Source organism: Urocitellus parryii, chromosome 2, assembly GCF_045843805.1.
Source record: "Urocitellus parryii isolate mUroPar1 chromosome 2, mUroPar1.hap1, whole genome shotgun sequence".
NCBI lineage: Eukaryota > Metazoa > Chordata > Mammalia > Rodentia > Sciuridae > Urocitellus > Urocitellus parryii.
This window is the reverse complement of record NC_135532.1, coordinates 212,028,683-212,055,762: the sequence shown is the minus strand read 5'-3', so window position 1 is coordinate 212,055,762 and position 27,080 is coordinate 212,028,683. Positions and strand designations below refer to the sequence as shown.

The following is a 27,080-nucleotide window of genomic DNA, read 5'->3' as shown; positions in this document are numbered from 1 at the left end:
CCAGGATAGTGATATCAAAACACAACATCTCAGGACTCTGTTTGCTAGGAGAAAAGCCCAGGTAGCATAGAAATAGACCCTACCATCTTCCAGTCCTCACTCACTTGTATTCAGAACCATGACTACAAGGGGTTCTGGGAGATACAGCCTCAGCTTTCACACAGTGTAGGATCTCACACTTGTGACAATACAATATGTCCACCCAGGAACAGCAACTCCTAATTTTACTAAAAGAGGAAATGAGAAGCACAGTTTTAGTTTACCAATAGTCCATTCAGAAAACCTCAAAGGAAACTTCTCTCTAAAGTCACTTGACATAGAGATTTCATCCATCTCCAGATATCCAAGATGTCACCAATAGAATTTCAATGTGTCCTACTCTATTTCACCCCTCTCATCCACACAGGGTAGCCAGCTCAATCACAGATTGCCATAAATAGGCACCAGAGCAACCAAGCCAACATTTAAAGTAAACGAAAAAAAAAAAATCAAAGCTTTCATCCAATCCAAGATCTTGGTTCTTGGAAAGATAATACACAGGAAGTGATTAACTATGATACATTTCATTTCTTTTCACCTAGCCTGATCCAGAAGGACTTTAGGGAGTTTACTCTAGCACAGCCTAGGATAGATTGACTAAACTGTTCTTAAACTCTGAATGTGGGCTATACACAAAGTACTCTTTGAAACAAACAACCACAGAATGACACGCTAAGGTTACAGTCACCTAGCCCCTGGTTACCAGTGAGTACATCTGGAATTCTTGGTTAAGCCAAATTATCCATGAAGGCTTATAGTGTCCCCTGAGGTAGTTGGACACAAGAATTCAGAAGAATCTGGGACTTTTTGTTGGAGACTGAATTATTCATATCCTCTCTCTTGGATATTGGAACACACAATACACAGAGACCCACCTACAGCGGCGAGTGGAGGGTGGGGAAGTTGAAAGGCCCCAGAGAAAAGCAAGCAAGCGAAGCTAAGAAGCAGAGAAGAGAACAGGAGGTCAGCAGTTTCTCAAAGTGAAGAGAAGCAAATGTCACTGTAGTAGAAGCCATTGAGGTAGCGACAAGCTAGGTATAAGAATGGTAAGTCAAAGACACTTCACCAACGGTAGCATAATTGAAAGTTACCCTACTTCTAGGAGAGTTTTTTCTTAATGTTTTAGTAATTCTTCATAAACTCCACCCACAGTCATGATCTCAGCATATAGTTTACCTGTCCTCATAACCTTGAAGAGCCTAACTCATATACCACTGCCCCCAAGATGGAGGGGAAATTGCTTCTCCAGGTTTATCCCGTATGCAAATGAAGTAGGTGAGACATTTACCATCCAATTTTTCCCTATGGTCCCCATAGAAGTAACTAATGGCAAAAATCTCTCTCTCTCTCTCTCTCTTTCTCTCTCTCTCTCTCTCTCTCTCTCTCTCTCTCTCTCGGTTCAGAAAGGTTTTCACCAGTTTTTGATAAACTGAGTATTTAAATGGCTCTTTCTTTTATGGAGTTCATAGAATAAAGGAAAGTCCTAAGATTCCAGAAATATGGCCCAACATCCAAGCAGTTTGTGGGTAGTCTGATATCAGCAATATATGCATCAGGGCAAATCTCATCAGATATATCAGAGAAATTAATCAGGACCAAAACCAACAATTCCTATGAGCTTTGAGCATAATACTCTATGTTATAGCTTGAATTGTGTTTCTGATATATATATATATCCTAATCTCCAAAGTGATTATACATGGAGGTAGGGCTATAAATGGGCAACTAAGGTTAAATGAAGTCATAAGGGTGGGATCCTGGTACCATGGGATCAGTGTCTTTGTAAGAACCAACACCAGAGAGATTGCTCTATTTCTATTCTCATACACACAGAGAGAGGAGGTCATGTGAGCACACAGAAAGGTGGTGGTCGCCTATCAGCCAAAAGAAAACTCAGGCAGACACCTTGACATCCATAGCATAAGGGAGGTGATAGTTGGGTAGGACCTGTAACAATTCCCCCTCCTACCCCAATAAAACTGAACTCACAAAGAAGTGAGTTGTGCTCTCCTCTTTGCGTCGACCTATCTTCTCCTTTGGGGGTGACTTTTTCCTAATAGACTTTGCTATAGTTTGTGTCTTGATCAAAATCTTCTCTTGCAAGAACACAAGAACTGTGAACTCAACACAAATCTCCATGAATACGATCATCTTGTGTTTCAGGAAACAAACCATTCTGCTAAGACTCTAAGATTAGTTGGGCACAAGGCGTGGACTTCTCAGCCTCCAGAACTATAAGAAAATAGGCTCTTGTTTAAGCCACTCAGCCTATGGGCTTGTGTTTTGGCACCCCGAGTTGATGAAGTCAGAGTCAAGGAGGCATCACCTCCCTGCTCCCTACAAATTTGGGGGAAAAATTGAGCATAACTAGCTCATCCTTATCCCTGTGAAAGATTCTTCTCCTGTGCCCCTACGATAACTAGGAAAGTAATCTAAAGCCTTGGATTTAAGGGTTCCTGCAGCCAAAGGATTAATACAGTCAGAATAGACTTAGTAACTTTGTTTCTTAAATAAGATAGCATGTGAACCTTATCTTAGGGTCCCAAATATGCTGTATTCCAGTAGAGGAATCTTATTTGTTGGAAGAGAAACAACAACCCTCAGCTAAATAACAAGAAATAAGAGAGAATAAACATTGGTCACAGCATAGGGATTGATATCAGCAAATGGTGAATCTGTCTCTATGTACCCACCAGCTCTCTCATCTGAACCCAAACATGCCCCCTACCACCAGCATTTGAAGCAAAGGAAATGTACAAGCTATCTAAACCAAGATGCCAGCCCTGACGCTGAGCTCACAGGAGATTCAATCACCTGGAAAAGATCCTCTTTCATTGTCACCACAGAAAGTATCTGGTGTGGCAACTGAAACCATCTACACCCACACAGCTTGTCATCCTCATTAGCATGATTTTGCTCTTCCAATGCCTTTATCAACATGAAGACAGAAATTTCTTTATTTCCAGAAACATTGGCCCAGGAAGATTAAAGCTGAAAATAATTGTATTATTAATTCTAGAAACTTCCTGAAAGATCTACCACCTCTTCAATAGAAAGCATCAAATGATGATTTACACACCAAAAACTCCTCAAAACTCTATCTGCCGAAGTCCGGCTGCAGCAAAATAACCGGGGGGTGACGAACAATTTGTGTACCTTGATACAGCAGGAGTGGGAGCCGTTTATTGTAGGACAGGAGGGGTATATATACATTCCACACAGCTTATCTAATTAACATAAACTAGACAGCAGTCAACCAATAAGGAATCTCCACACTTAATGGCTCGCTGGCGTTACTTCACAAACCACTCCCTCTGGCAAAATGCCAAGCGCCATCTTGACTTGTTTACGGACCCTAACATCTATCCTCAAAATCCTTACCTCACAGTACCCATCATTCTTGTATCATGTTCCATATTCAAACCTACCCAAGCCCCTTTATTGAAAGACCTGTCTTAACTAGAGTTTAAAAATTCATAAATGTCCCAACTTTGCTGCCTGCCACCACTGAGATGCTCCTAAGATTCTGTCAAGGTGCTAATCCTGATTGCAGTAAGAATAAACTTAGGGGCTGGAGTTGTAGCTCAGTGATAGAGCACTTGCCTAGCACATGTGAGGTACTGGGTTTGATCCTCAGCACCACATAAAAAAAAATAAATAAAGGCATTATGCCCATATACAACTTTAAAAATATTTTTTTAAAAAGAATAAACTGGGCTGGAGTTATGGCTCAGCAGTAGAGCACTTGCCTAGCACGTGCGAGGCACTGGGTTCGATCCTCAGCACCACATAAAAATAAATAAAATAAGTTAAAAGAATATTAGTTTTGTATCCTCAATATATTGACTCCATGATGTTTTAGGGAGTCAGCATTTTAGAGATGTCAGGAAATAACTGAGAGTGCCGCAAATGTTTAAGATGTTTGCAGGATGAAGCAAGAGAAGTATTACTTCAGAGGAATGGACAGGAAGTGTAAGCATCCAAATAGTGAAATGGTAAGATGGGCCTCACTGAGGCCAAAAGTCATCACTATGACTGGAGGGAATGTCTCTGCTATGGAGCCAGAATGTCTTTGTGTGAATGCGAAGGCCATGCAGACAAAGCCTTGTGCCAAACTAATCTTAGTCTTAGCAGAATGCTTTGTTTCCTGGAACACAAGATGATTCACATATTCACAGAGATTTGTGTTGTGTTCACAGTTCTTGTGTTCTTGCAAGAGAAGATTTTGAGCAAGACACAAACTATAACTAAGTCTATTAGGAAAAAATCACTCCCAAAGGAGAAGACAGGTCAACTCAAAAGGAGAGCAACAACTCACTTCTTTGTGAGTTCAGTTTTATTGGGGTAGGAGGGGGAGTTGTTACAGGTCCCACCCAACTATCACCTCCCTCATGGTTATGGACTGACAGACTACATTAACTAATAGCATAAGGGCAACTCTCAGTCATCTTGGCCCAGCTCACAGGTTCTTTTTTTATTATTTTTTATTTGTTTTAATTAATTACACATGACAATACAATGACCTTGACATATCATACATTTGAATCCGATGGGATATAATTTCTCATTTTTCTGAGTGTACAGGTTGCAGAATCACATTGGTCATGCAGTCACGTATATACACAGAACAATAATAATGTCTATTTCATTCTACTATCCTTCCTTTCCCCCCATCCCCTCCTCTCCCCTCCCATCACTTCTCTCTACCCAATCTAAGGTAACACTATTCTCTCTCTCTTTTTTTTTTTTTTTTTGTTTCTCACATCTTCATACATGTATCTTGTATAACGATGAGGGCCTCTTTCCATCTTCCATGCAATTCCCCTTCTCCCTCCCTTTCCCTCCCACCTTGGAAAGCTGGGAATGGAACCACCATTTGACCCAGCTATCCCTCTTCCCGGTCTATACCCAAAGGACCTTATACTCAAAGGACCTAAAAATAGCATAATATAGGGACACAGCCACATTATAGCAGCACAATTCACAATAGCTAGACTGTGGAGCCAACTTAGATGCCCTTCAATGGATGAATGAATAAAAAAAAAAGTGGCATTTATACCCAATGGAATATTACTCAGCACTAAAAAAAAAAAGAAGATCACAGGTTCTAATTGGAACTTGTCTTACAGGATTTATTATTAGTGGGCTCTGGTCTTAATCATCCTGCTTTGATGGTCTGGGAATCTCTGGTCTGTGTTGTTTGTTCAAGGTCTTGCTTAGGATGTTTTAGTAACAGAGCCCTTGTGAGTAACCATACCTTAACCTTTTGGTTTATACCTCCTGAGTTTATCTATCTCCCTTCTATTGTAAAAGGAATACATTATAGAGCTTAGACAAAACCGAGGTCCTGAACTAGTTGTCTTGTCGGATCTTGTGACACCATTAAGGCAAGGCTGTTGATTAACTGATTTATTCTACCCTAAATATTTTCTGAAACCTCTGATCCACTGCTCAGAGTAACCACTACCTAACAATGGGATGTCTGCAAAGAACTTTTCTGAGGCCATCTCCCTCTCACCTCCCTATCTCCCCTGGGGCTCTGTCAAGAGGCAATTGCTCATCACCTTCAACCTTACTGATGCAGTATGGGTCTTCTTACACAACCCCTTCACACCATAATAGCAGAACACAAAACCCCTTAGCTGCAGTCTAGAGTTAGATCCTCAGCAACCCTGTCACATGCATTACAACTTCCTGATCCCTTTGGTTACAGAATCATTCTTTATGATGGGTTAGACCTTGAACTCAACAAGCTGCCATCTTTGGTTAATCTTCACTATCTATCTTATTATATCTATATTATTATATCTTTAACCAACAATCAGGACTTGATCTTGGCCTTGCCTTGTCTCATGTGGTGCTGGACAGAAACTGTAAGATGGACATGCTTGTCTGAAGCCCAGCATCCTCTGAACTTCAGCCCACCCCATAGAGATAAGGTAAGGAGGGAGAGATTTACAGGCAGATTAAGGTGTAAAAATAACAATTATATTAGGAGCAGAGCACTTAGTATTGTTCCTCCCAACTGCCTTAGCCTTGTTTTTCCCCACATTTTTTATTGGCATATTATGGTTGTATGTAATGGTGGGATCTGCCGTTACATATTCACACATGCACACAACATAAGGATAGAACTTGGCCAATATCATTCCCCAATGTCTCCCCTTTCTTTCCCTTACTCCCTCCTCCCCCTGGTCCCTTTCCTCTACTCTACTAATCTCCCTTTGATTTTCATGAGATTCTACCCACTTTTCTTTTCCTTTTTTTCTCTCTATAAGAGAAAATGTACAACTCTTGACCTCCTGAATTTGGCTTATTTCGCTTCACGTAATGTTTTCAAGTTCTATCCATTTTCCTGAAAATGACATAATTTCATTTTTCTTTATGGTTGCATAAAAACTCCATTGTGTATGTGTACCATATTTATCTATTCATCCATGGATGGACACACCTAGGCTGATTCCATAGTTTGGCTACTGTGAACAGTGCTACGATAAACATGGGTATGCATGTGATGCAGCAGTATGATAACTTTAATTCTTTAGGATTAATACTTTAGAATGGCATAGCTGGGTCACATGGGGTTCCATTCCTCGTCTTCTCAGGAATCTCCATACTGATTTCCATAGTGGTTGTACTAATATGCAATTACATCTTCACATCCTCTCCAATATTTATTCTTGTTTGTACTCGTGAAGGCTGCCATTCTGACTGGTGTGAGATGAACTCTCAGTGTAGTTTTTATGTGTAGGTTCCTAACTGCTAACCAAATTGAACATTTTTTTCATGTGTCTGTTGGTGGCTTCCTTATTTACTCCTTTTCCTCATCATTGGAAATAGTTGGTACATTACTGAAATGGAGCCAAAGATAATCCATCAAAAGAATATCATTCTTTTTTCTGCTTCTCCACTCCAATTCAGTGCCAGCAGTGACATAAATAAGTCTGTGTTTTCACATTAAGCCATATTCTCCATAGTCCTAGGATACTCTGAGTTCTAGATGCCTGACTCCCACCTCTATTTTCTTGATTGTTTCCAAACCAGGAAAAGGAACAGGGATATAAATTATTGGGCCCCCATTAAACTCAGAGAAATGTGATTAAAACAGAAAAAAAAAATGTAAGTTTATAAAGGAACATTAAGAGCATTTTAAAAAAAGAAACTGGAGTAAAATAACAAGTCAACATAAAACAAGTCATAAAATCAAAAGCCAAAGAGAATGAATTAAAGTTTAATGGAAAACAAGATAATCTAGTAAAGTGAAATAAATAATACAAAAGGAGAACAAGAAAAGCCAAACAGCTGAAGATTTTTTGGAGTTGATAAAAATAAATATGAAAGCCAAAAAAAAATTAAACCATGGAGATAATGCAAAAACATTACAATACTAGAGATTAAAATTTTAAGGCAAATAGTCAGGTATAGTAGCAGACACCTGTAGTCTCGTTACTTGGGAGATTGAGACAGGAGAATCACTCGAGCTGAGGGGTTCAAGTCAGCCTGAGCAACATAAAGAAAGAAAGAAACTTTAAGGCAAACAAAAGAAAGATGAAAACAAATGATGAACTCAGTCCTTATTAGAGTTGAGTCGGATTAGAAATCCCGAGCACCAGGTGGAGCTGCTCCTAAACGGGGAGTTAGGAGGAGTCAGCTCTCTCTCAGGGGCTGAAAACCATATTTTCAATTGGCACCTAACGTGATGGTTCCAGGCTCTTAGATCAAAATATCAGAAACCTAGAATTTCTTTGACCTTTTTACAAACTCTCAGACAAATCTTGATTGTCTTGTTTGTTCTTGGGTTTATCTGCACACATGCCTACACGGGAAGAATAGAGACCACCCCTATTGTGTCTTAGTCTGTTTGGGAATCTATATCAAAACAACGAAGACTGGGTAGCTTATAAACAATAGAAATTAATTCTAACAGTTCTGAAGGCTGGAAAGTCCAAGTTTAAGGTGTGGACTCACAGATGATGCTTTCTAGCTGTGTCTTCACATGATGGGAGGGCAAACATACTCCTTGGTTCTCTCTCTCTCATAAAGGCACTAATCCCAGTAATCACCTTCTAAAAGACCATAGATGGGATTAATACTCTAACATTTGGAATTTGGGGGTGGGGGACACAAACATTAACCTTCCAATTCTTTGGTCTTTTCCTCTGGACACCCATTTGTTTGTCCATTAGCTCATTTGACAACCGTTTATTGAGACCACATTCCATACAATATCCAGTTGTTAGTACTGGTGACACAAATCTACCTATGGTTGAAAAATATTATAAATAATGTTTGTCATTACAAGTGAGGTAAATGCTGGAAGGAGAAGCACAGAAGCCATCACAATGACAAGCAGGGAATGTCTGGGAGTCATCAAAGGTTTTCTAAGGAAAGTGTTTGCTTAGAACAAACTAAGCCAAAGGGAGAGGAAGAACATTGTAGCTAAAGAGAACAGCCGGACTGAAGACTCCAGGGCACAAGGGACAAGCTGAACAACTGTGACCAGAAGACCTGCAGAAAGGCCAAGAAGAAGAAGATGCGGATGAAATAAGCAGAGGCCAGAAGCTAGATCCTAAAACCACAATAAAGATTTGCATTTTCTTTTTTCTATTTCCTTTTCAAGTGAGGAATATTTGACCCACTCTTTGAATCTAGTGGAAATGTTGCCCTTGATGTTTTGATTCTGTAGTTATTAATATAGTTCAACCCAAAATTAACAAGTTTTTTAAGCGGGTCCCCTCCCCACAGCACCACGGCTTCTTTTCCTCAGCAAGGCGACAGGGGCTTCCCCTCAGCCGCCGCCGTCCCCGCCGGCCGAGCTCCGCCGCGTCCGCGGCCAGCGGCCGCCATGCAGTTTATGTTGCTTTTTAGTCGTCAGGGAAAGCTCCGACTGCAGAAATGGTATGTCCCACTCTCAGACAAAGAGAAGAAAAAGATCACAAGAGAACTTGTTCAAACCGTTTTAGCACGGAAACCTAAAATGTGCAGCTTCCTTGAGTGGCGAGATCTGAAGATTGTTTATAAAAGATATGCTAGTCTGTATTTTTGCTGCGCTATTGAGGATCAGGACAATGAACTAATTACCCTGGAAATAATTCATCGTTATGTGGAATTACTTGACAAGTATTTTGGCAGTGTGTGTGAACTTGATATCATCTTTAATTTCGAGAAGGCTTATTTTATTTTGGATGAGTTTCTTTTGGGAGGGGAAGTTCAGGAAACATCCAAGAAAAATGTCCTTAAAGCAATTGAGCAGGCTGATCTACTACAGGAGAAAACAGAGACTATGTATCACAGCAAGAGTTTCATTGGGTGTAAGAAAGCGTACTAGAATACGTGCTGGAGTTCTGACATGCATCAAAATGTAGTAGGATATGTGAATTCAGTTTGTAATTATAATTTTGTCAAGTGTGTTATTTATATTTTAGCATTACTTGGAAAGTCTCAATTATATAAATCCTAAAGGATGGTCCCAATTTTTAAACAAATGTTTTCATAGGGAATTTTGCTCTGATAGTGATCTATCATTGGGGCTTACAATTTATTTTTCATTGAAAAAATTAGGTATTCATTAAATACTGTGAATTTCCAATGCCACTGGTACACAAGTAGAATTTCCCTATGAAAACGAAGCTTCATTAAGGAAGTATTTGGGATGTAATTTATTATTAACACTATTATTTTAATTGCTTGCTATTTCATTTTACTATATATTCTGAGTGGGGAAAAAAGGGACAGCTGTCTCTTCAAAAATGTTTAGAAATCATCTGAGAATTAAAATATAACTGGCTTTTCTTCTTAGATACTTTTTATTTATGGTTGTGTAAGTTTAGGAATCTGTTACTTTTTTAATACTTTCCACGCATTTGTAGCCTAATAATTCAGAGTTCCAACTTGAATAAATACTAAAAGGAGGAGACTTTCAAAACACTCACATAAGAAGTTTTAAACTTTTTAGAGTCATAAACTTCTGGTGGGGGTAGAATCACTTAAAGAGTCTAAAGGGTAAAGAGCTCTCTTCCTAGGAAAATAGACACAGAATTTTGCCTCTAATTTCAGGGAATTTTTGGAGGCCCAGGACATCTCTCTGGGACACTCTAGGGTCAGTTTAAGACCCCACCTCAGGTTACCTTTTCCCCTTGTTGATGTGAGAAACATCTTGTTATATAAGTTTTTAGGCATAGATATGTAACAAATCTGTTTGAAGGGTTCTTTAAAAATCTATTTTGAAGATTTTTAAAAAATTTATATCCTTAGTCTCAAAGTTGCATTCTTTGGATTTTTTGTCTTTGTAGCTGAGTGAATATTTAAAAGCCTTTATTGCTACTTAAAATACCATATGGTTGACTACTTTTCCCTTTGCTTAGGGAAGATTTTCCTCTGGGATCTCTGCTTGATATAATAAAATCCTGATGAACTCAAGACACTGTGAAAGAAAGTATTCTAATTGAATTTTCAGTTAACTCAGAACTGACCAAATGTCTTACACTGGAAATCTTTTCAGAGTTATTAGTAAATACAGTACTGTAGGATTTTGTAGGATGTCAGTCATCATTTTGTTCGTCATACAAAGTTAAAAGATGAATCTGAATGCCTGGGCATTGTTTAAGAAGTTAAATGTTCAGCCATAAACCAAAGAACAAAAGTAAACAAAAACTCAAGTTTTAGGCAACTTTACTGTGAACTAAATGTTCTAGAAATCTGATTGTGTCTGTATCAGTTTGTGTACTGTGTATAAGAATATATGCATTTCTCTTGTAGCCACGTCATGAATATTTTAATGTCCCTGTGTACTAAATGACTACTCATCGAGTATGCAGAATTTCACAGAGGAAATAGAGAGCTGATATACTTATGAAAGAAAATATCCTCAGCTTGCTGACTATCTTGTAAAAATAATAGAACATTTCAGAACCAGTACCATTACAATTGTATTTTTTTCCTGTTTGCATTCCTCTTTCCTGTTTTATTTCATTCTATATATGATCTTGATATAACTTATTCCTGTTCACAACTGATTTAAATTCTTCTGACAAAGTATGATCTGTGAATGTTTTAAGTAATATTTCATCTTCAACACATGCATGTTACTATTAATGAACCATTTGTGATTAATCTTAAAAGAGGAAAACATGGCAATCATTATTGTTTACCAAAGAGACTATGACTGAATTACTCTGTCAAAATAAGCAGTGCCATAATATTTAGTTGTTCAGTCTTCAATTGTTGAAGGGGGGGAAAAAAACTCTAGTGTGATTGTCTTGCAGACTGAGTTAAAATGTTCTAATGTATCACATGAAAGGGTATGTGGAAATAATACAATAAAATAAAATTAATTTGTACTAGTATATAATATTCAAAGTTAAAACATTCAGTTAAGAAATTTTGTAGTGCCACATTTATTGAATCACATTTGTGCGATATAATGATATTGAACTATCAGAAAGCTGTGTCAGAAAAGTCTCTTCTGCACTATTGCTCAGTGGAAAGCCCTTTCCAAGTATTAATACTGAGCTAATTTATATACTTCAAAAATTCCAATACTGTTCAATACTTAAAGTTTATATTTTACTATTAATAGTTTTCTAATATATTAAGTCTTCATTTAAATATGTAGTGCTTTGTTAATTATGGCTTTATATTTCTGAATACTAAAATTTTTAACATTGATCACTATTGTACATGCTTTTAATAAAACGTGTAGCATATTTTATCATAAAAGGAAAAGTACCAAATCATTCATTATTTTAATCTAGAGAATTTAAAGACTGAGTTAAGTAAGTTTTCATTACACAATAACTTCAGATGATACTCAAACTAGTTTATCACTGAAAGAAAACCTACCAGGAAACTTTGTATTAGGCAGGTAACAAATCAGTTATTTCCATTCTTGCCATTCTTGCTGTAATACACTACATTTGACGCACTGGGAAACATTGATCTTTCATTTCCTTTTTTTTCCCCTTCATCCCTCCCCCTGCCCTGCAACATGTTATTCATCTGGTTTTAATGCTGCATAAATATGCATTGTCTCATGCCTGTTTGCTTTGGATGCTGTGTGCTGAGCTGTAACAAGATGTTGCTTTTGTTATCTGTATACAGCTGCTTGCTTGAAATCAGTAGATTCTGAAATAGCTTTTCTTGCATGTCTAAAATAAAAGTATTGCATGTAAAAAAAAAAAAAACAAGTTTTTAAATATAGTTAATATAGTTCAACACAAAATTAACAAGTTTTCATTCAAAAAACATGCTTCTTGAAATTAAATAATTTTAATTCCTTGATAAATTACCATACATATTTACCTCAATTTCAATTTTCCCCATTTCCTGTTTATAAAGTTAATGTAAGCTCAATTTTTATTGTAAATTTTCAAAGAAAATGTGTTTCGTCAATTGTTTTGCCCTCAAGTTTAATTCAAGGATCTGGTTATAAATTTTCTAAAGGTTTGATTTCTCATAGTGATTTTTTTAATTAATCAGATTTTATTAGATATCATTTAGCCCCTTTCAGTATTATTTTGTGTCAATTATGTTTGTAAGTAATATTTTGAGTTAGAGAAATGTGTTTTTATTTATTTTTTTAGCTAATCCATGATATAATCTTGAATTATTCTATTGTTCAGGGCTGATCTATTTAAAGTAGTTCTCACACTTAGCAGTCTCAGAATTCCTCTAGACTCTTAAAAATGTTGAGATTCTCAAAAACCTTTTGTTTTTGTGGGTTATAGCTATCAATAGTTGCGAATTACGAATTAATCTGGTGCCTTTATGCATTCGTTTTTAAAATTGCAATAAAATCACATATTCACAGATGTATTTATTAAATATAACTATTTTCCAAAACAAAAGAAAATGAGAAGAGTGGCATTGTTTTACATTTCTGCAAATCTTTTATATGTGGCTTAATATAGGACAACTGGTTTCTCTTTCAAATTGTTGTAGTAGCACACATCATGTGGGACTCTAGAAAATTCCGTACCAGAAGAATAAGAGAGAAAGTACCTCACTGTTAGGATGAAAATATTTTTGTACTAATGGATCCTGAAAAGGTCTTGAAGAACCTCAAAGTCTTTAGACCACACTTCTGAGATCTGCTGATCTCTGGCAACGTTTCCCAATGTATTTGACGGACAAGGAAACATTCTTTTCATAATTATATATTTTAAATGCTTATTAGAAAAAAATGTAACTCATGATACACTTGACACATGCGATTATTTTTTAAAGCGCACTAAGTCTGTCCCAGTTTAATTTATCCGCATCCAAGTCAAGAAACCCACCGAAAACGTTTTGCGTTTTGTTTCCTACAGGAAGAATGCATTGCTTCCACTGGGAAACTATTTTCTTTGAAATCAGCTGTGTGTTGATGTAGAAAGACACTGCAGTCAGGCTTGGAAAAGGTTTTGGGACAGTAAAAGGGTTTATATTTCCAGGAAGTAAAAAAGAGGAGCATAGATAATGGTTACGAATGTGCACGTTGCAATCCGGGTGATCTAGGTAGAAATCATTTGCTCTGTGGTCTTGGGTATGATATTTACTATTTGTGAGTTTCCGTTTCTCTTCTATAAAATGGAGATGATAATATTAATTTGTAAGCTGGATCATTAACAAAGATACTGCAGGTAAAGCAAAGCACACGGAACCTGGCACCTGTGAGCACTCGACAGGCAGCACACCTTATTAGTGATTTTGATTGGCACCTTCACATTCCCAGTGCCTCCTTCAGTTCCCAGCACAGAACTGACACCCATCGATAGTTTGGGGGGGATGAAGACAGGGGCACCGTTTCAGGACTAAGGGCACACCTGTCCTGACACGCTGATGTCTGGGTCTGGAAAATTATAAGTTTAGGAAGTGTGGTTTATTGGTCAGAAATCGCAAACACGCTGCGAATCTGCCCTGGATCTCCCTGCGCATGCGTCAGCCCAAAAGCCCGACCGCGCTCACGGCGCTCGGCAGGATCGTTCGACCTGATCGAGGATCGTCAGGTCGGCTCTGGCTGCTGGAGCTCCTCTAGTTCTCGCGAGGTTTCAAGGCAGGCGGTCGGCTGGGGAGAAAGGAGGGACGGGAGGCGGTAGCACGCAGCGTCCCCAGAAGGCTGTGCGCGCCTCCCGCTTCCTCCCCTTCTTCCGATCGATCGCGTGAACGACTCTGTGCAGGCTGGCCATGGCGCTCCACGTCCCCAAGGCCCCGGGCTTTGCCCAGATGCTCAAGGAGGGAGCGAAAGTAAGGGGTGGAACGAGAGGGTGAGGTGGGAGAGCCGGCATGGGGTTGTGGTGGCTGTAGAGAAGGAGAAGGGCCTACTAACGGGCCGGGCATGCTACCTCTGGCACAGCGACCGAGGGAGAAGATTCCAGAAAGGGAGGAGTACTCGAGAGACTCGGCCGCCAAACGCCGAGTCTTTTTTATTCTCTCTCTGCTGTCGAGATCCGAGGCAGCAGTATGGACGACCCACACAGTCTAGCTGGGCGAGCGTCATGCTGCTCCTGCGTTTTCCCCTCCAGTACAGCGGGACTCTAATATTAGACTCTCCTCCTCAAAGGGATTTGTAAGAGTGAAGTTGAGGAGATGAAATTGCTTTGGGAACTGTGAGGCCGATTAGCATACAATTCATGAATTATTGGTACCAGGAGGGAGAAGGAGCAGGCGATCCCGACCAGAGGGCGTAAGAACAAGAGCCAGCCAGTTCTTAGTTGCCTCTTTCCGAGTGAGAAATTGTGTGGTTAGTGTGACAGTCCAAATGGATTCTGGTCCCAGCTCATTGTAGCCAAGTTGACATAAAACGTGCCTCTCAGCGTCCTGTTTTCCTCATCTCTTTTTTAAATTGAGGAAATTGGAGCAAAAAGTGGTATCTCTGAGTTCCGAGTGCCTTATTTACCTGTGTAGCCCACAGGATAAATGACACTTTGGTCCAAATGCTACTTAGTTTTATGATCTTGAATGTGATTTCAGGAACATAGTTTTTAAAAAATGTATCTTAACTGCACTTTGAAAATATTGTCTTTTGGATTGTCCAAATTGTCAAATAGTGGTGTTCTTTTTTTTTTTTTTTAATCTCCCACTTTTATGTGCTTCATTGAAGAAATAGATTAGTGTGGTTGAATATAAGGTTTTATGGGAGGTGGAGGGAGCTAGGTTCTTGGTTATAGGATGCACTTTGGAGGTAATTTGTATACCAAATAAATGTCAGGGTATGATGTATGTGTTGGGATTTCTTTTTGAAAATAGTTTTGATTGCTCTAAAAATGGCAGGCTGAAATCTTAGGTTTGAATTTGGTATTGGTAACTCTGAAAAGATAATTTACTTGAAATATTTTATCTCCTTTTTCTAATTGGACTTAGTTTTCCTCCTGTCCTCTTCACTACACACAAAAAAAAAATTAAGAGCCTATGTTTGTAATGTGCAAGTAGATCTCTGTAGTCCCTAAAAAGCATACTGCTTTATTCATTTCAAATAATGAGGAAATTGTGTGGAGAATTTTATAAATATCAAGCAACACGTTTTACATGTGTAAATCTTGAATGATTAACTCAACAATCCTGTGAGGTGGATACTATTATTATTGCCTAGATTTACAAGTGAAAAAATTGCCCAAGGTCTTGAAATTAGCCAGAAAGCTGAGATTGGTGACCATGGTTGGTTTTATGGGAGGTGGTGTTCAGACTCTGAAAACCAAGTATGGAATACTTACACAATACTTGATTTTTATTAAAAGAAAAGCAAAGATATCTTGTGCTGGGAAATTCTTGTTTATTGTCTTATTTTATTTTACAGCATTTTTCAGGATTAGAAGAGGCTGTGTATAGAAACATACAAGCTTGCAAGGAACTTGCGCAAACTACACGTACAGCATATGGACCAAATGGTAATTTCCAAATTCATGTTTTAAAAATAGAGTAATGGAATCCTTTTTATTTTTCTTTCAAACTTGTTCTGAGGATTATATTTACAGTATTGCTTTGAAAGTTTATTTCATTATTCAGTAATACCAGTACATTCTTGTTTGTTTGTTTATTTATTTATTTATTTATTTATTGGTACCAGGAATTGAACTCAGGGGCGCTCCACCGATGAGCCACATCCCCAGTCCTATTTTTTATTTTATTTAGAGACAGGGTCTCACTGAGTTGCTTAGCTCCTCACCTCTCCATTGCTGAGCCTGGCTTTGAACTCGAGATTCTCCTGTCTCAGCCTTCCAAGCCACTAGGGTTACAGGCCTATGCCACTGCACCTGGCATATTTCTGATTTTTAATCAGCAGCTTAGATCTCCAGAAAAATAGCCATCGAAATGTTACTTTTAACATATTGAAAGGATGTAAAAATTACAGCACTTCCACTTCCCACCCCTTTCCCCCTTTTTTGAGACAGTGTCTCCCTTAGTTACCCAGGCTGCCCTTGAATTTGTGATCTTCTTGCCTCAACTGGGATTACTGGGATTACAGGCCTGTGCCTGGCTCTTGAACCAATAAAGTGACATTATGCTATGTGCACACCTGTAATCCCACCAACTCAGAAGGCTGAGACAAGAAGATTGCAAGTTCAGAGCCAGCCTCGGCAACTTAGCAAGTCCCTAGGCAACTTGAGGAGACTTTGTCTCAAAATTTTAAAAAGGGCTAGGAAGATGGCTCAGTAGTTAAGCACCCCTGGGTTCAGTCCCCAGTACCAAAATTCAAATTAAAAAAAAAAAGTGGAAAGGGGACATAAGATTTTTCTACTCTTGCCTTCACCAGTTGAAATAAAGATGCAGATCTGTGAAATAAGAATTAAAATAAATATGAGTAGATTATTTTGGTTTTTATACATGTTAACATAATTTACATTTATGGAACACTTTTTGCATGCCAAACATGTTGTAAACAACATGGAAGTCCACTGTAAGATTACTTGCTAAATATTATGGGAAATTAGGGGGGAAAATATGAATGTATAATCAGGGATTATACATGGGCTCTGAGATAGAATGGAATATATATTGATTTTTTTTACAACACTGTTTTAAGAAGTAAATACATATTTTGTTTCTTAACTATGTTTTTCTGGGTATTTGGGGAAATATTTGAGTAATTGATTTTTTTCTTTTTTGACTATTATTTTTGAGGAATGAACAAAATGGTCATCAACCACATGGAGAAGTTGTTTGTGACAAATGATGCAGCCACTATTTTAAGAGAGTTAGAAGTAAGTTACTACTTTTTGAAACAACCAAGAAATGTTTTGATGACATCAAAAATTATATTTTATCATAGAAGGAAATTTCTTACTTCAGATTGAATAATGAAGGGCTACTTTTTTCCAACTTGAAATTTTATTATGCAGGTGTATAAACAGCTCTAGGTTTAATGTTTTAAACTCATTTTAAAAATCTATTATGTTATTAATGTTTGGAGGAATTATGATAAGGTACATTTGCTAATAATGTCAAATTGATTTTAGAGTGACAATGAAATGAATTATTCTATAATATAGAAACAGCTAATGAGCAAAACTTTTTTAGTCAAACAATTTGGCTTTATGAAAATAAAAACAAAAGTAATCCAGACACTAAACACAAATTGGAATTTTGCTTTATTCAGCAGCAGTTTTGATGTTATAGCCTATAGAACAAATACTTTTTGCAGGGTTATAAGGAAAGTCTGGCACCTAAATGCATATAGCCATTTCTCTGTAGCTGCCTTGTAATTGAAGGATATGTTCAACTTCAGGAAATTTTCCTGATGGTTAGCCTGTAAAGAATTCAATCTTGTGTTTTAAATGAAACTGCAGATAATTCAACATCTTAACAGTATTTTCAAGGACATATTTAACTCCACAGATTATTTGTGGAAGAACCCCATTGTAAGTGTTGATTTCATACACTGTGATGTTCTCGGAAGTTATTAAAATATAATAAGGATATTATTAGGATAATACCGCAATATTAAGTATGTTTTTTATGGTTGTCAATAATTATTACTTGTTTCTATACAAATATCTAAAATTGACTCCTAAGAACAAAATTATGTAAATTTGTTGTAGCCTTTTAAGAAAATTTTTACATTTCTTTTTATAAACCAGAAGTGATAGCCCTTATGGCAGGAACATACAATGAAATTAATATTGAGGCTCTTAACCAAGTCAAGTAAAATGTCTGGTTTTGTTCCTCTGAAGATATTTAATGTCTAGATCTAGTGGTTGGAGTTGCTTTATTTTTTAATTTAGCACATAATAATGTGCTGAACCTTATGAGTTGTATGTAATGGATGATGCCCATCAAAAGAAGATGTGTTGTGAAATTGTTTTCATTTGTGTTGATAGACCTAGAGGGACTTGGATTTTCTTGTGACCACACTTTTAATAGCATTTAATGATCAAATGGAATTACCTGGCATATAGGGAAATTAAAGTCTATTTAAGAAATGGAAATTGATGATTTTATGTTACTGTAAGGATCAAAAATTTTCACTTGATATTTCTTCTTATACCAGGTACAGCATCCTGCTGCAAAAATGATTGTAATGGCTTCCCATATGCAAGAGCAAGAGGTTGGAGATGGCACAAACTTTGTTCTGGTATTTGCTGGAGCTCTTCTGGAATTAGCTGAAGAACTTCTAAGGATTGGCCTGTCAGTTTCAGAGGCAAGTGCTCATTTTATAACTTATCCCTATTTAATTTTTGTCTGTATATACACTACTGTTTAAAATTTAAGATCGTTATCAAAGGAATAGCTAACATTATTGAGCTCTTTACTCTGTGCCAGGAAATACAGTACAATGTGCTTCACATGCCGTACCATTTTATCATCAGAAGAATCCTGTTAGTCCAATTAAACCCATTTTATTTTAAATGAGGAAAGTGAGACTTAGTTAGAAAAATATTGCACAAGATTCTATACCTCGTAAGTGGAGGAGTTGAAATTCAAATCTGGGTTGTCTCCAAAACCTATTCTCTCTCATAACTAGTAGGCTCTGCCATATATTAGTCTGTAAGTATACTCATTTTATATCAAAAATACCATATTCTTGGGGTTACAAAAAAGAATTACTTTAAGTCATGTGAAAATTATGTGTTTGAAAGAAGTACTTTTGTTTTTTACATAGGTCATAGAAGGTTATGAAATAGCCTGCAGAAAAGCCCATGAGATTCTTCCTGAATTGGTATGTTGTTCTGCAAAAAACCTTAGAGATGTTGATGAAGTGTCATCTCTACTTCGTACCTCCATAATGAGTAAACAGTATGGAAATGAAGCATTTCTAGCCAAGCTTATTGCTCAGGCATGTGGTAAGTACTAGTAAATGAAAGGATTCAAAATTAAAATATCTAATATGACTAATATTTTCTGTTACTTCAAAAAAAATTTTTTTTTTCCTTTTTGTCTTATTTTCCTAACAGTGTCCATTTTTCCTGATTCTGGCCATTTCAATGTTGATAACATCAGGGTTTGTAAAATTCTGGTAAGTTCAGAAAATTTATCGACATTCTCTAAAAGTTTTTTTTTTTTTTACAAAAAAAAAAATTGATCCAGACTTATATTTAATCTCATGTTTTAGACACTTAGTGCTTAATTATCTTTTGGGGCATTGTTTTACAACATTTAGTATTAATAGGTTGTAATGTTATCACCAATTAAGTTTAAGTGTATTGACATGTTGTTTCCCTGTTGTCAATTTTCCCTGCCATTCTTTTGGATTAAGAATAGTGTACAAAACAAAATACTAATTTCTTTGCCTTCTTTGTATATGCTGGATTATAACAATAAACTTGGATAATTTTGAGTGGGGTGAAATCTGATTTTTGCTCTATATTAATAAAATTCACAATGTAAAGATAACATCAAAACATTGAAGCATGTTTTTGATAAAAATTTTTTTATGTACTTTATAGTAGAAATGGTTTAGCACATTGGTATACTGATTATCGTGGTTGAATTTAGCTTATGTGATATGTATGCTCTCTGTGTATTTGTACATGTGCTATGTGTTTTCTGTCTGGGATGCACCTTGCTCATTAAATTGCAAGACTATTAGAGCATAATCTTTAGCCTCACACATTCCTGTAATATCAGCTACTCAGGAATCTGAGGTAGGAGGATCACAAGTTCAACATAAACCTGGATAACTTAGTGAAAATATCTCAACACTCTCAAAATAAAAAAGGCTGAGGATATAACTCAATGCTGGAGCACTTAGCACAAGTTCCTGGGTTCAGTTCCCAGTACCACCACCAAGAAGAAGAGCTGATTTTTGTTCTCTATTCAATCTATAGTAGTAATAGCTGTTCCTGGTTTATTGGCACCAAATACTTCGGTGAGTGGATGAATAAATGGTTAGAGCAGTTTTCTACCTTTGGTTCTTCTTAGTACACTGAGGGACAACCTCCCCTTCATAAGTGGCTCATTCCCGTGGTGATTCCCACCTTGAGCAGAATGGTCTGCTTTATGCCTATCATCCCCTTTTGTAGCCCTGGGTCTCTGTCTTGGTGTATTGCTTCATTTTAGAAAAGGCTGTATTTGATAACATACAGAGTCAACAGTTTGGCATTAATAACGATCTTGGTATTCAATTTCTTAGGGCTCTGGTATCTATTCTTCTTCAGTATTGCATGGTATGGTTTTTAAGAAGGAAACTGAAGGTGATGTAACATCTGTAAAAGATGCAAAAATAGCAGTATACTCTTGCCCTTTTGATGGCATGATAACAGAAACTAAGGTATGTAAACTTCAAACCTTCTTGAAATTAAAGTGAAAATTTGGGTTAGCTTTTCATATTACCATTTTAAGTTTTGATGTAGAATTTGCTTTTAAACTAATAAGTACCTCATAATTACTGAAAATTGCAGGATCACATTTATTTTTTAAGCCAGATTTTATATTCTTTGATATAAAATTCAGTTACTAAAAATTCTAAATTTGAAACATTAGATGGCACCAGGTTGGTTCATAGTCTATCATACAGCTATTGGCATTTCAGCAAGTAAAATAAGGTGAGCACTCTGTGTGCTCTTTGAAAATAGTTTAAATGTCAACATTTGGTAAAATCTGAAAAAAAAATGCTAATATAATTTGAAATTTTTAATTGTTTTTAAAAATATATGTAAAGTTTTAAGTTTGTATTTAGCTGGACTCATCCCTGCTATTCTTGAAATTTAAAGTATTGCTTTTGAAAGGTTTAGCTGGATTAGGGGAGAGGAGTGTCCATTTAGGAATGATCACAAAATTTAGGAAGAGTTTGGGAATCATGTCCTTTCTAGTTTATGTTAAACTGTTTGATTTTCATAAAAGACAAAAAAGGACACCTGTCAAGCATAGCTAAAATTAAAGTATTTCTCCAATTTTTCCACTGAAGTACCTGTTGAGGAGCATACACATCTGTTTTAGGAGTGAAGAGGAACAAGCTGAGTGTTTATTAATATCATGTATTCTGCTTCATAGTACATGCATGTTTATTTTCATGTTTTCTCCCAAATTCTTAGGTTATTTCTTAAGTTAAATCTCATCCTCTGCATTTGAACACCAAAGTAGTGAGGTGGTTTTAAAGAGAATACTTAACTTGTTTTGCCAGGGAACAGTATTGATAAAGACTGCTGAAGAATTGATGAATTTTAGTAAGGGAGAAGAAAATCTCATGGATGCACAAGTCAAGGCTATTGCTGATACTGGTGCCAATGTCATAGTAACAGGTGGCAAAGTGGCAGACATGGCTCTTCATTATGCAAACAAATACAATATCATGTTGGTGAGGTAAGAGCTGCATTCTGTTAACCAAATTATAAATGATTTTTAGGTGTTGAAACACTGAATAAGTTCAGCAATTCTGTGAAGGTAGTTAATAAAGGGAAATAACTTATAAGATCAGATAAATTATTAGATCAAATAGCAAAAGAATTTAGAGGGATATCAATAAGTAGAAGAGGAAACTGAAAAGGCATTCTGGGTAAAAGGAACAGCTTGAGACAATACACAAGCCTAGAACTTTGTCAGCCAGAGTGCAGAATAAGGAGGGTGCCTTGTAGTCCATGAACACATCTATAGAGAACACTAGAAAACTTATCCATTCCCATTCTTAACACCTAGTCAAACGTGCAAAGTGAATCACTGTACTCTTCCTTATATGTGCGGTCGTACACAACAAAGCAAAAGTTGTATGTGTGCATACATACCAGGTCCCTGGTGTTTTAGAACTATAAACCTCTGATTTCCTAAAGTGCGATGGGAATAGGAAAGGTAGTAGAATGAATTGGACATAATTTTCCCTTGTTTATATATGAATAGACAGTCAGTGAAACTCCACATCATGTACAACCACAAGAATGGGATCCTAATTAGAATTACGTTATACTCCATTTATATATAATATGTCAAAATACACTACTGTCATATATATCTAATAAATAAATAAAAATATCTCAGCAGAACTGGGTAAGCCAAATATGCAGGAGAGTAGGATTTAATTGTGTTCAAAACACTCAGAGGTAAATAATAGTTTCATGCTATTTTATACATGACAACTCACATATCCAAAACTTGATGTGTCTTTATATACTATATGGTTGGAATTAAATGTTGTATTAAGGTCCTTTTTTTTTTTTTTTAAGGCTGAACTCAAAATGGGATCTCAGAAGACTGTGTAAAACAGTTGGTGCTACAGCTCTTCCTAGATTGGTACGTATTTTGAGGAACAATCAAAGATAGTTGCATATATTTGAATTTTATTATAACAATCTCTTTTTTACAGACTCCTCCTGTCCTTGAAGAAATGGGACATTGTGACAATGTTTACCTCTCAGAAGTTGGAGACACACAGGTGGTTGTTTTTAAGCATGGTATGTAATAATGGCAAAATATGTTTGTGCAAATGTAAGTTGTTTGTTTTCTTTTACTTAATCTCTGAATATGTTTATTGACAGAAAAAGAAGATGGTGCCATTTCTACCATAGTACTTCGAGGTTCTACAGACAATCTGATGGATGATATAGAAAGGGCAGTAGATGATGGTGTCAATACTTTCAAAGTTCTCACAAGGGTCAGTATTAACAAGAAGCTTCTTTAGTAATCTCTAATTAGTCTTAAAAACGTAGTTGGTGCTTCTTCAAAATGAGTGGTTTAGCCAGGCATGGTGGTACTTGCCTATAATCTCAGCTACTGTGGAGGCTGAGACAGGTGGATTTTTACCAACGATTTACCTTTCAATTGCTGAAGAATACGATAGTTTCTCAAAATGATCATATGAAGGACTTAATAGCAAAGCAAGGCTATTTCTTTACTGTTAAATAGTTCGTGTTTTTTTTTTTTTGTTTTAATGTACTAACTTCATTTGCTAAAGCATTGTTGTCAGTGCCTAGAATGCAGATAAAAGACAGGACTGTCCCCATTCTTCACTTTGGTCTTCCTTTTTCATGTACTAGATACTTCAGAAAGAAAATTTGTCTGATCATTTTTACCAAGTTCAAAAGTAGATTTTGAATAACAATGACTGGTTGAAAACTTAGTCTGATGGAGTATTAGAATCTGAAAAGATTAGTGAAACTACCTTTTTAATGTTTTGTTTTTGTTTTTCTGTTTTGTCTGGCTTTTTGAACAACTTACAGGATAAACGTCTGGTACCTGGAGGTGGAGCAACAGAAATTGAATTAGCCAAACAAATCACATCCTATGGAGAGGTATGGCTTTTACTGTGTAACTTTCTTCTCATTGCTTGAATAAAAAGCAATAATAAACACATTTTGTTTTAGACATGTCCTGGACTTGAGCAGTATGCTATTAAGAAGTTCGCCGAGGCATTTGAAGCTATTCCCCGGGCATTGGCAGAGAACTCTGGAGTTAAGGCCAATGAAGTTATCTCTAAACTTTATGCAGTTCACCAAGAAGGAAATAAAAATGTTGGACTAGACATTGAGGTATTTGATAAAAAAACATGAACTTAAATTGCTTTGTGAATGCACAACCTAAAAATAGGAGCAGTACATATAAGGGGAAAATCAGAAATAGTGAACTGATTTATGAACAATTTGTTTTCTTAAAAGTTAGTTTTCAGGAGAAGGGAAATAGCATGGATGGTGAAAGGAGACCCTCATCATTATACAAAATACATGTATGAGGATGTGAATTTGGTGTCAACATACCTTATATATAATCAGAAATATGATAAATTATTGTATAATGGTGTATTAAGAATTATAATTTAAAATTTTTAAAAATTAGTTTTCATTTTATCTGATAGAATAAATTTTTAGTTTTCCTTTTATTGATACTCTTATTGTGTGTATGGAGTAGTATTTACACATGGTTACTTGTCTGGTACTTAGGAGTCATGCATGCAGGTTTTTGGTTTTGAATGTAAGCACTTTCACTGAAAAGAATTTAAAATGAAAGGATGGAAACTGTTTTGTGTTTGACAGGCTGAAGTTCCTGCTGTAAAGGACATGTTGGAAGCTGGTATTCTAGATACATATCTGGGAAAATATTGGGCTATAAAATTGGCTACTAATGCTGCGGTTACTGTACTTAGAGTGGATCAGGTGAGCAAAAGTGAAACTTTGGTATCTAAAAATGGTAGTTTCAATATGGTTCAACGGTATGTTTTTACAGAACTAGAATATAGCATAGTTCTTTGTTTTCAAAGGAATGTTTCCTTACCCTCACACCTTAGATGTTCAAATCCCATCCCCCATTTTTAAAATTTTTTCTTCTCCTGTAGTTTTAAATTATACTGAAAATATTGAGTAATCTTAAATCCATTTGCCACAAAATTCTCAAAGTAATTATTAACCAATGAACTATTTATAAATACTTTATAGAAAGTTGTATTTGTTAGGGACACAGAATATATACAGTAAGTAAAGAAAATCATGTGAAATTAAACTTGGAAGAAATCCTAGGTGAAAATTAATAGACAACTAGACTTATTTCTAAGCACAGTATGGACCAGTTAATAATTATTATATAACAAAAGTAAAATATATATATATATATATTTTTTTTTTAATAAGGACTCTTTCATAACTGGAGAATGAGCAAAAATGGAACTGGGTATCCACTTTCACCTTACTAGAAATAAGTAGAAGGGCTAGGAATGTAGCCCAGCAATAAAACACTTGCCTAACATGGGGAAGGCCCTAGGCTCAGTCCCCAGTACCAAGCAAAAACTGTTTTGTTGTGCCAGATTTGTTAATAAGAGGATTCTGAATCTGCTTATCAGGTAGTTTTCAGTAAAGAATATGGTTTTTCAGTCAAGATGAGAGAAGCCTAAGGAATTGTTTATTCTAGAAATGATGTGTTAAAGGAGAACCCAAAATAGAAGGGGACAGGAGCAACTTAAGTAGACTAAGATATGTGGTGAAAAGAAATCCTGATAGTGGAAGTTCCTTAACTGAGGAACTTCTCTGAATGCCAGGTAAGACTATAAACTTTATCACAAAGAAATTTCCTAAATTTTGATAGTAGGGATGTTATTGGTATGTGCCCTTGGTTTTTGCACTCTGCACATAAAGATATATGAAGAACCCATCCAACTACGTTAGCCAAGCTGGGGTTAGAATAATTACCATCTTTAAAAGTTAGTCGTGCTTGATTTTATGCAGTATATATATTCTCGAAAGAGACTTTATTATGAGCAGTAGTTGATGTAACAGGAGCTGGATCTTTTTTCAAATATCTCTTTCAACTCATGCTCAAAGGAAGTATAGTACCCAAATAGATAACATCAACATCGCCTAAGGTCTTGCTAATTCTCAGACCTTACTCCAGACCCACTGAATCAGAAACTCTGAAGGAGGTCGAACATGCAGCTTTAATAAGTTCTCTGTGTAATGGTGATGCCTAATAAAATTTTAGGAACCACTGTTATTTTTATGTTGTTGGGGTTCAAACCAAGAGCCACTTGGTTGGCAAGCACCCTCCACACTTAGCCACATCCCCAGCTCCCTTAGGTTTAGACTTCTTATAGAGGCTTCTGAAAACAGGTGTGAAATCTATTGGAGTGGTGGTAAAGATGTTTCATGTTCATGTTGCTTAAAATAGAAGTCAAACCCCTTGATGTTGTACAGGATGATTTCTTCATATAAATTGGGAAAGCAATGCATAATAGTTCAGCTTAATAGTTTATATTAGCTTCCCCCAAACTTATTTGAGGCCACTGCCACCATTTTTGTTTTTTAATAAAATCTTTAGATATGAAATCGTTATACTGTACTTGGGTAAAATGTTGCTTTAGCACATTTTTTTTAGATAAGCTGAAGAAAGTCTTGTGGCTTATTTTTTAGTTACCAGCGAACTGGTGCTTGAACAAACACTTGTTACTATTTGGTTCTCGTTGGTAGGAGAAAGTTTTATTGTTAAACTTTTATCTATCAACTACTTCAGATTATAATGGCAAAACTGGCAGGTGGACCTAAAGCACCTAAACCACAAGGAAATTGGGATAAAGACGGTTGGCAAGACGAACCTCATATATAAATAACAAATCAGGTGCCACACTGACTGGTTTATTCCAGGGATGCATGCAAAAACTTTCACGTTTGCTTAAGTTATCAAAGTGCTTGTTTTGGAATGTACTTTACTAATCTGTGTGGGCTTTTTTTTTTTTTTTTTTTTGCTGTTTTTACCCCACAAGCAGGAAGCTTTCTCACTCCCGAAAGTTCACTGTAATTTCTAACAAGGAAGCTAGAAAACTTTGTGCTGTGGCGTTTCATATGCAATATATATAATTGATTGCTTATATTAAGAGGATTGCTCCATCTTATAATTAGGCCAATAGAAAAGTATTCTTAATTTGTGAAGTTTGAATTTATAAGCACTTTTGTGTTTTACAGATCATCATGGCAAAACCAGCTGGTGGGCCCAAGCCTCCAAGTGGAAAGAAAGACTGGGATGATGACCAAAATGACTGAATAGCCTAATTTTTACTATAGGTGAAGGTTGTATTTGAAGTAGTTCACTAGGAATTGCCTAATGGTTTTCTTATTCTCCTTAAATTAAGAAGTGTTTTGTGTTTGTATCCTTGGCTGAATGATAAAATAAATGTGTTTTACTGTAAAAGCCTGTCTGGTGACCAGCTACTGAATTTTTTT

General features: G+C 36.4%; 1 protein-coding gene and 1 pseudogene across 2 annotated transcripts; both read left to right on the top strand.

Annotated features, from left to right (window-relative positions):
• Positions 1–8,770: 8,770 nt before the first annotated feature.
• LOC144253258 (AP-1 complex subunit sigma-2 pseudogene) lies at positions 8,771–11,267 on the top strand (annotated as a pseudogene).
• A 2,848-nt stretch (positions 11,268–14,115) lies between these two features.
• Cct8 (chaperonin containing TCP1 subunit 8) lies at positions 14,116–27,053 on the top strand. Of its 2 annotated transcripts, XM_026396172.2 has the most exons (16): positions 14,116–14,262; positions 15,812–15,902; positions 17,137–17,216; positions 18,503–18,652; positions 19,115–19,295; positions 19,407–19,468; positions 20,585–20,722; positions 21,575–21,753; positions 22,608–22,674; positions 22,748–22,835; positions 22,920–23,035; positions 23,601–23,672; positions 23,745–23,909; positions 24,411–24,530; positions 26,374–26,478; positions 26,823–26,907. In XM_026396172.2, the coding sequence occupies exons 1-15, from the start codon at positions 14,203–14,205 to the stop codon at positions 26,464–26,466; spliced, it is 1,662 nt and encodes a 553-aa protein (XP_026251957.1). In that variant the 5' UTR covers positions 14,116–14,202; the 3' UTR covers positions 26,467–26,478; positions 26,823–26,907. The 2 variants fall into 2 exon arrangements, with proteins under 2 accessions (XP_026251957.1, XP_026251959.1); XM_026396174.2 differs by lacking the exon at positions 26,374–26,478 and having other exon boundaries at positions 26,823–27,053.
• The last annotated feature ends 27 nt before the right edge of the window (positions 27,054–27,080 follow it).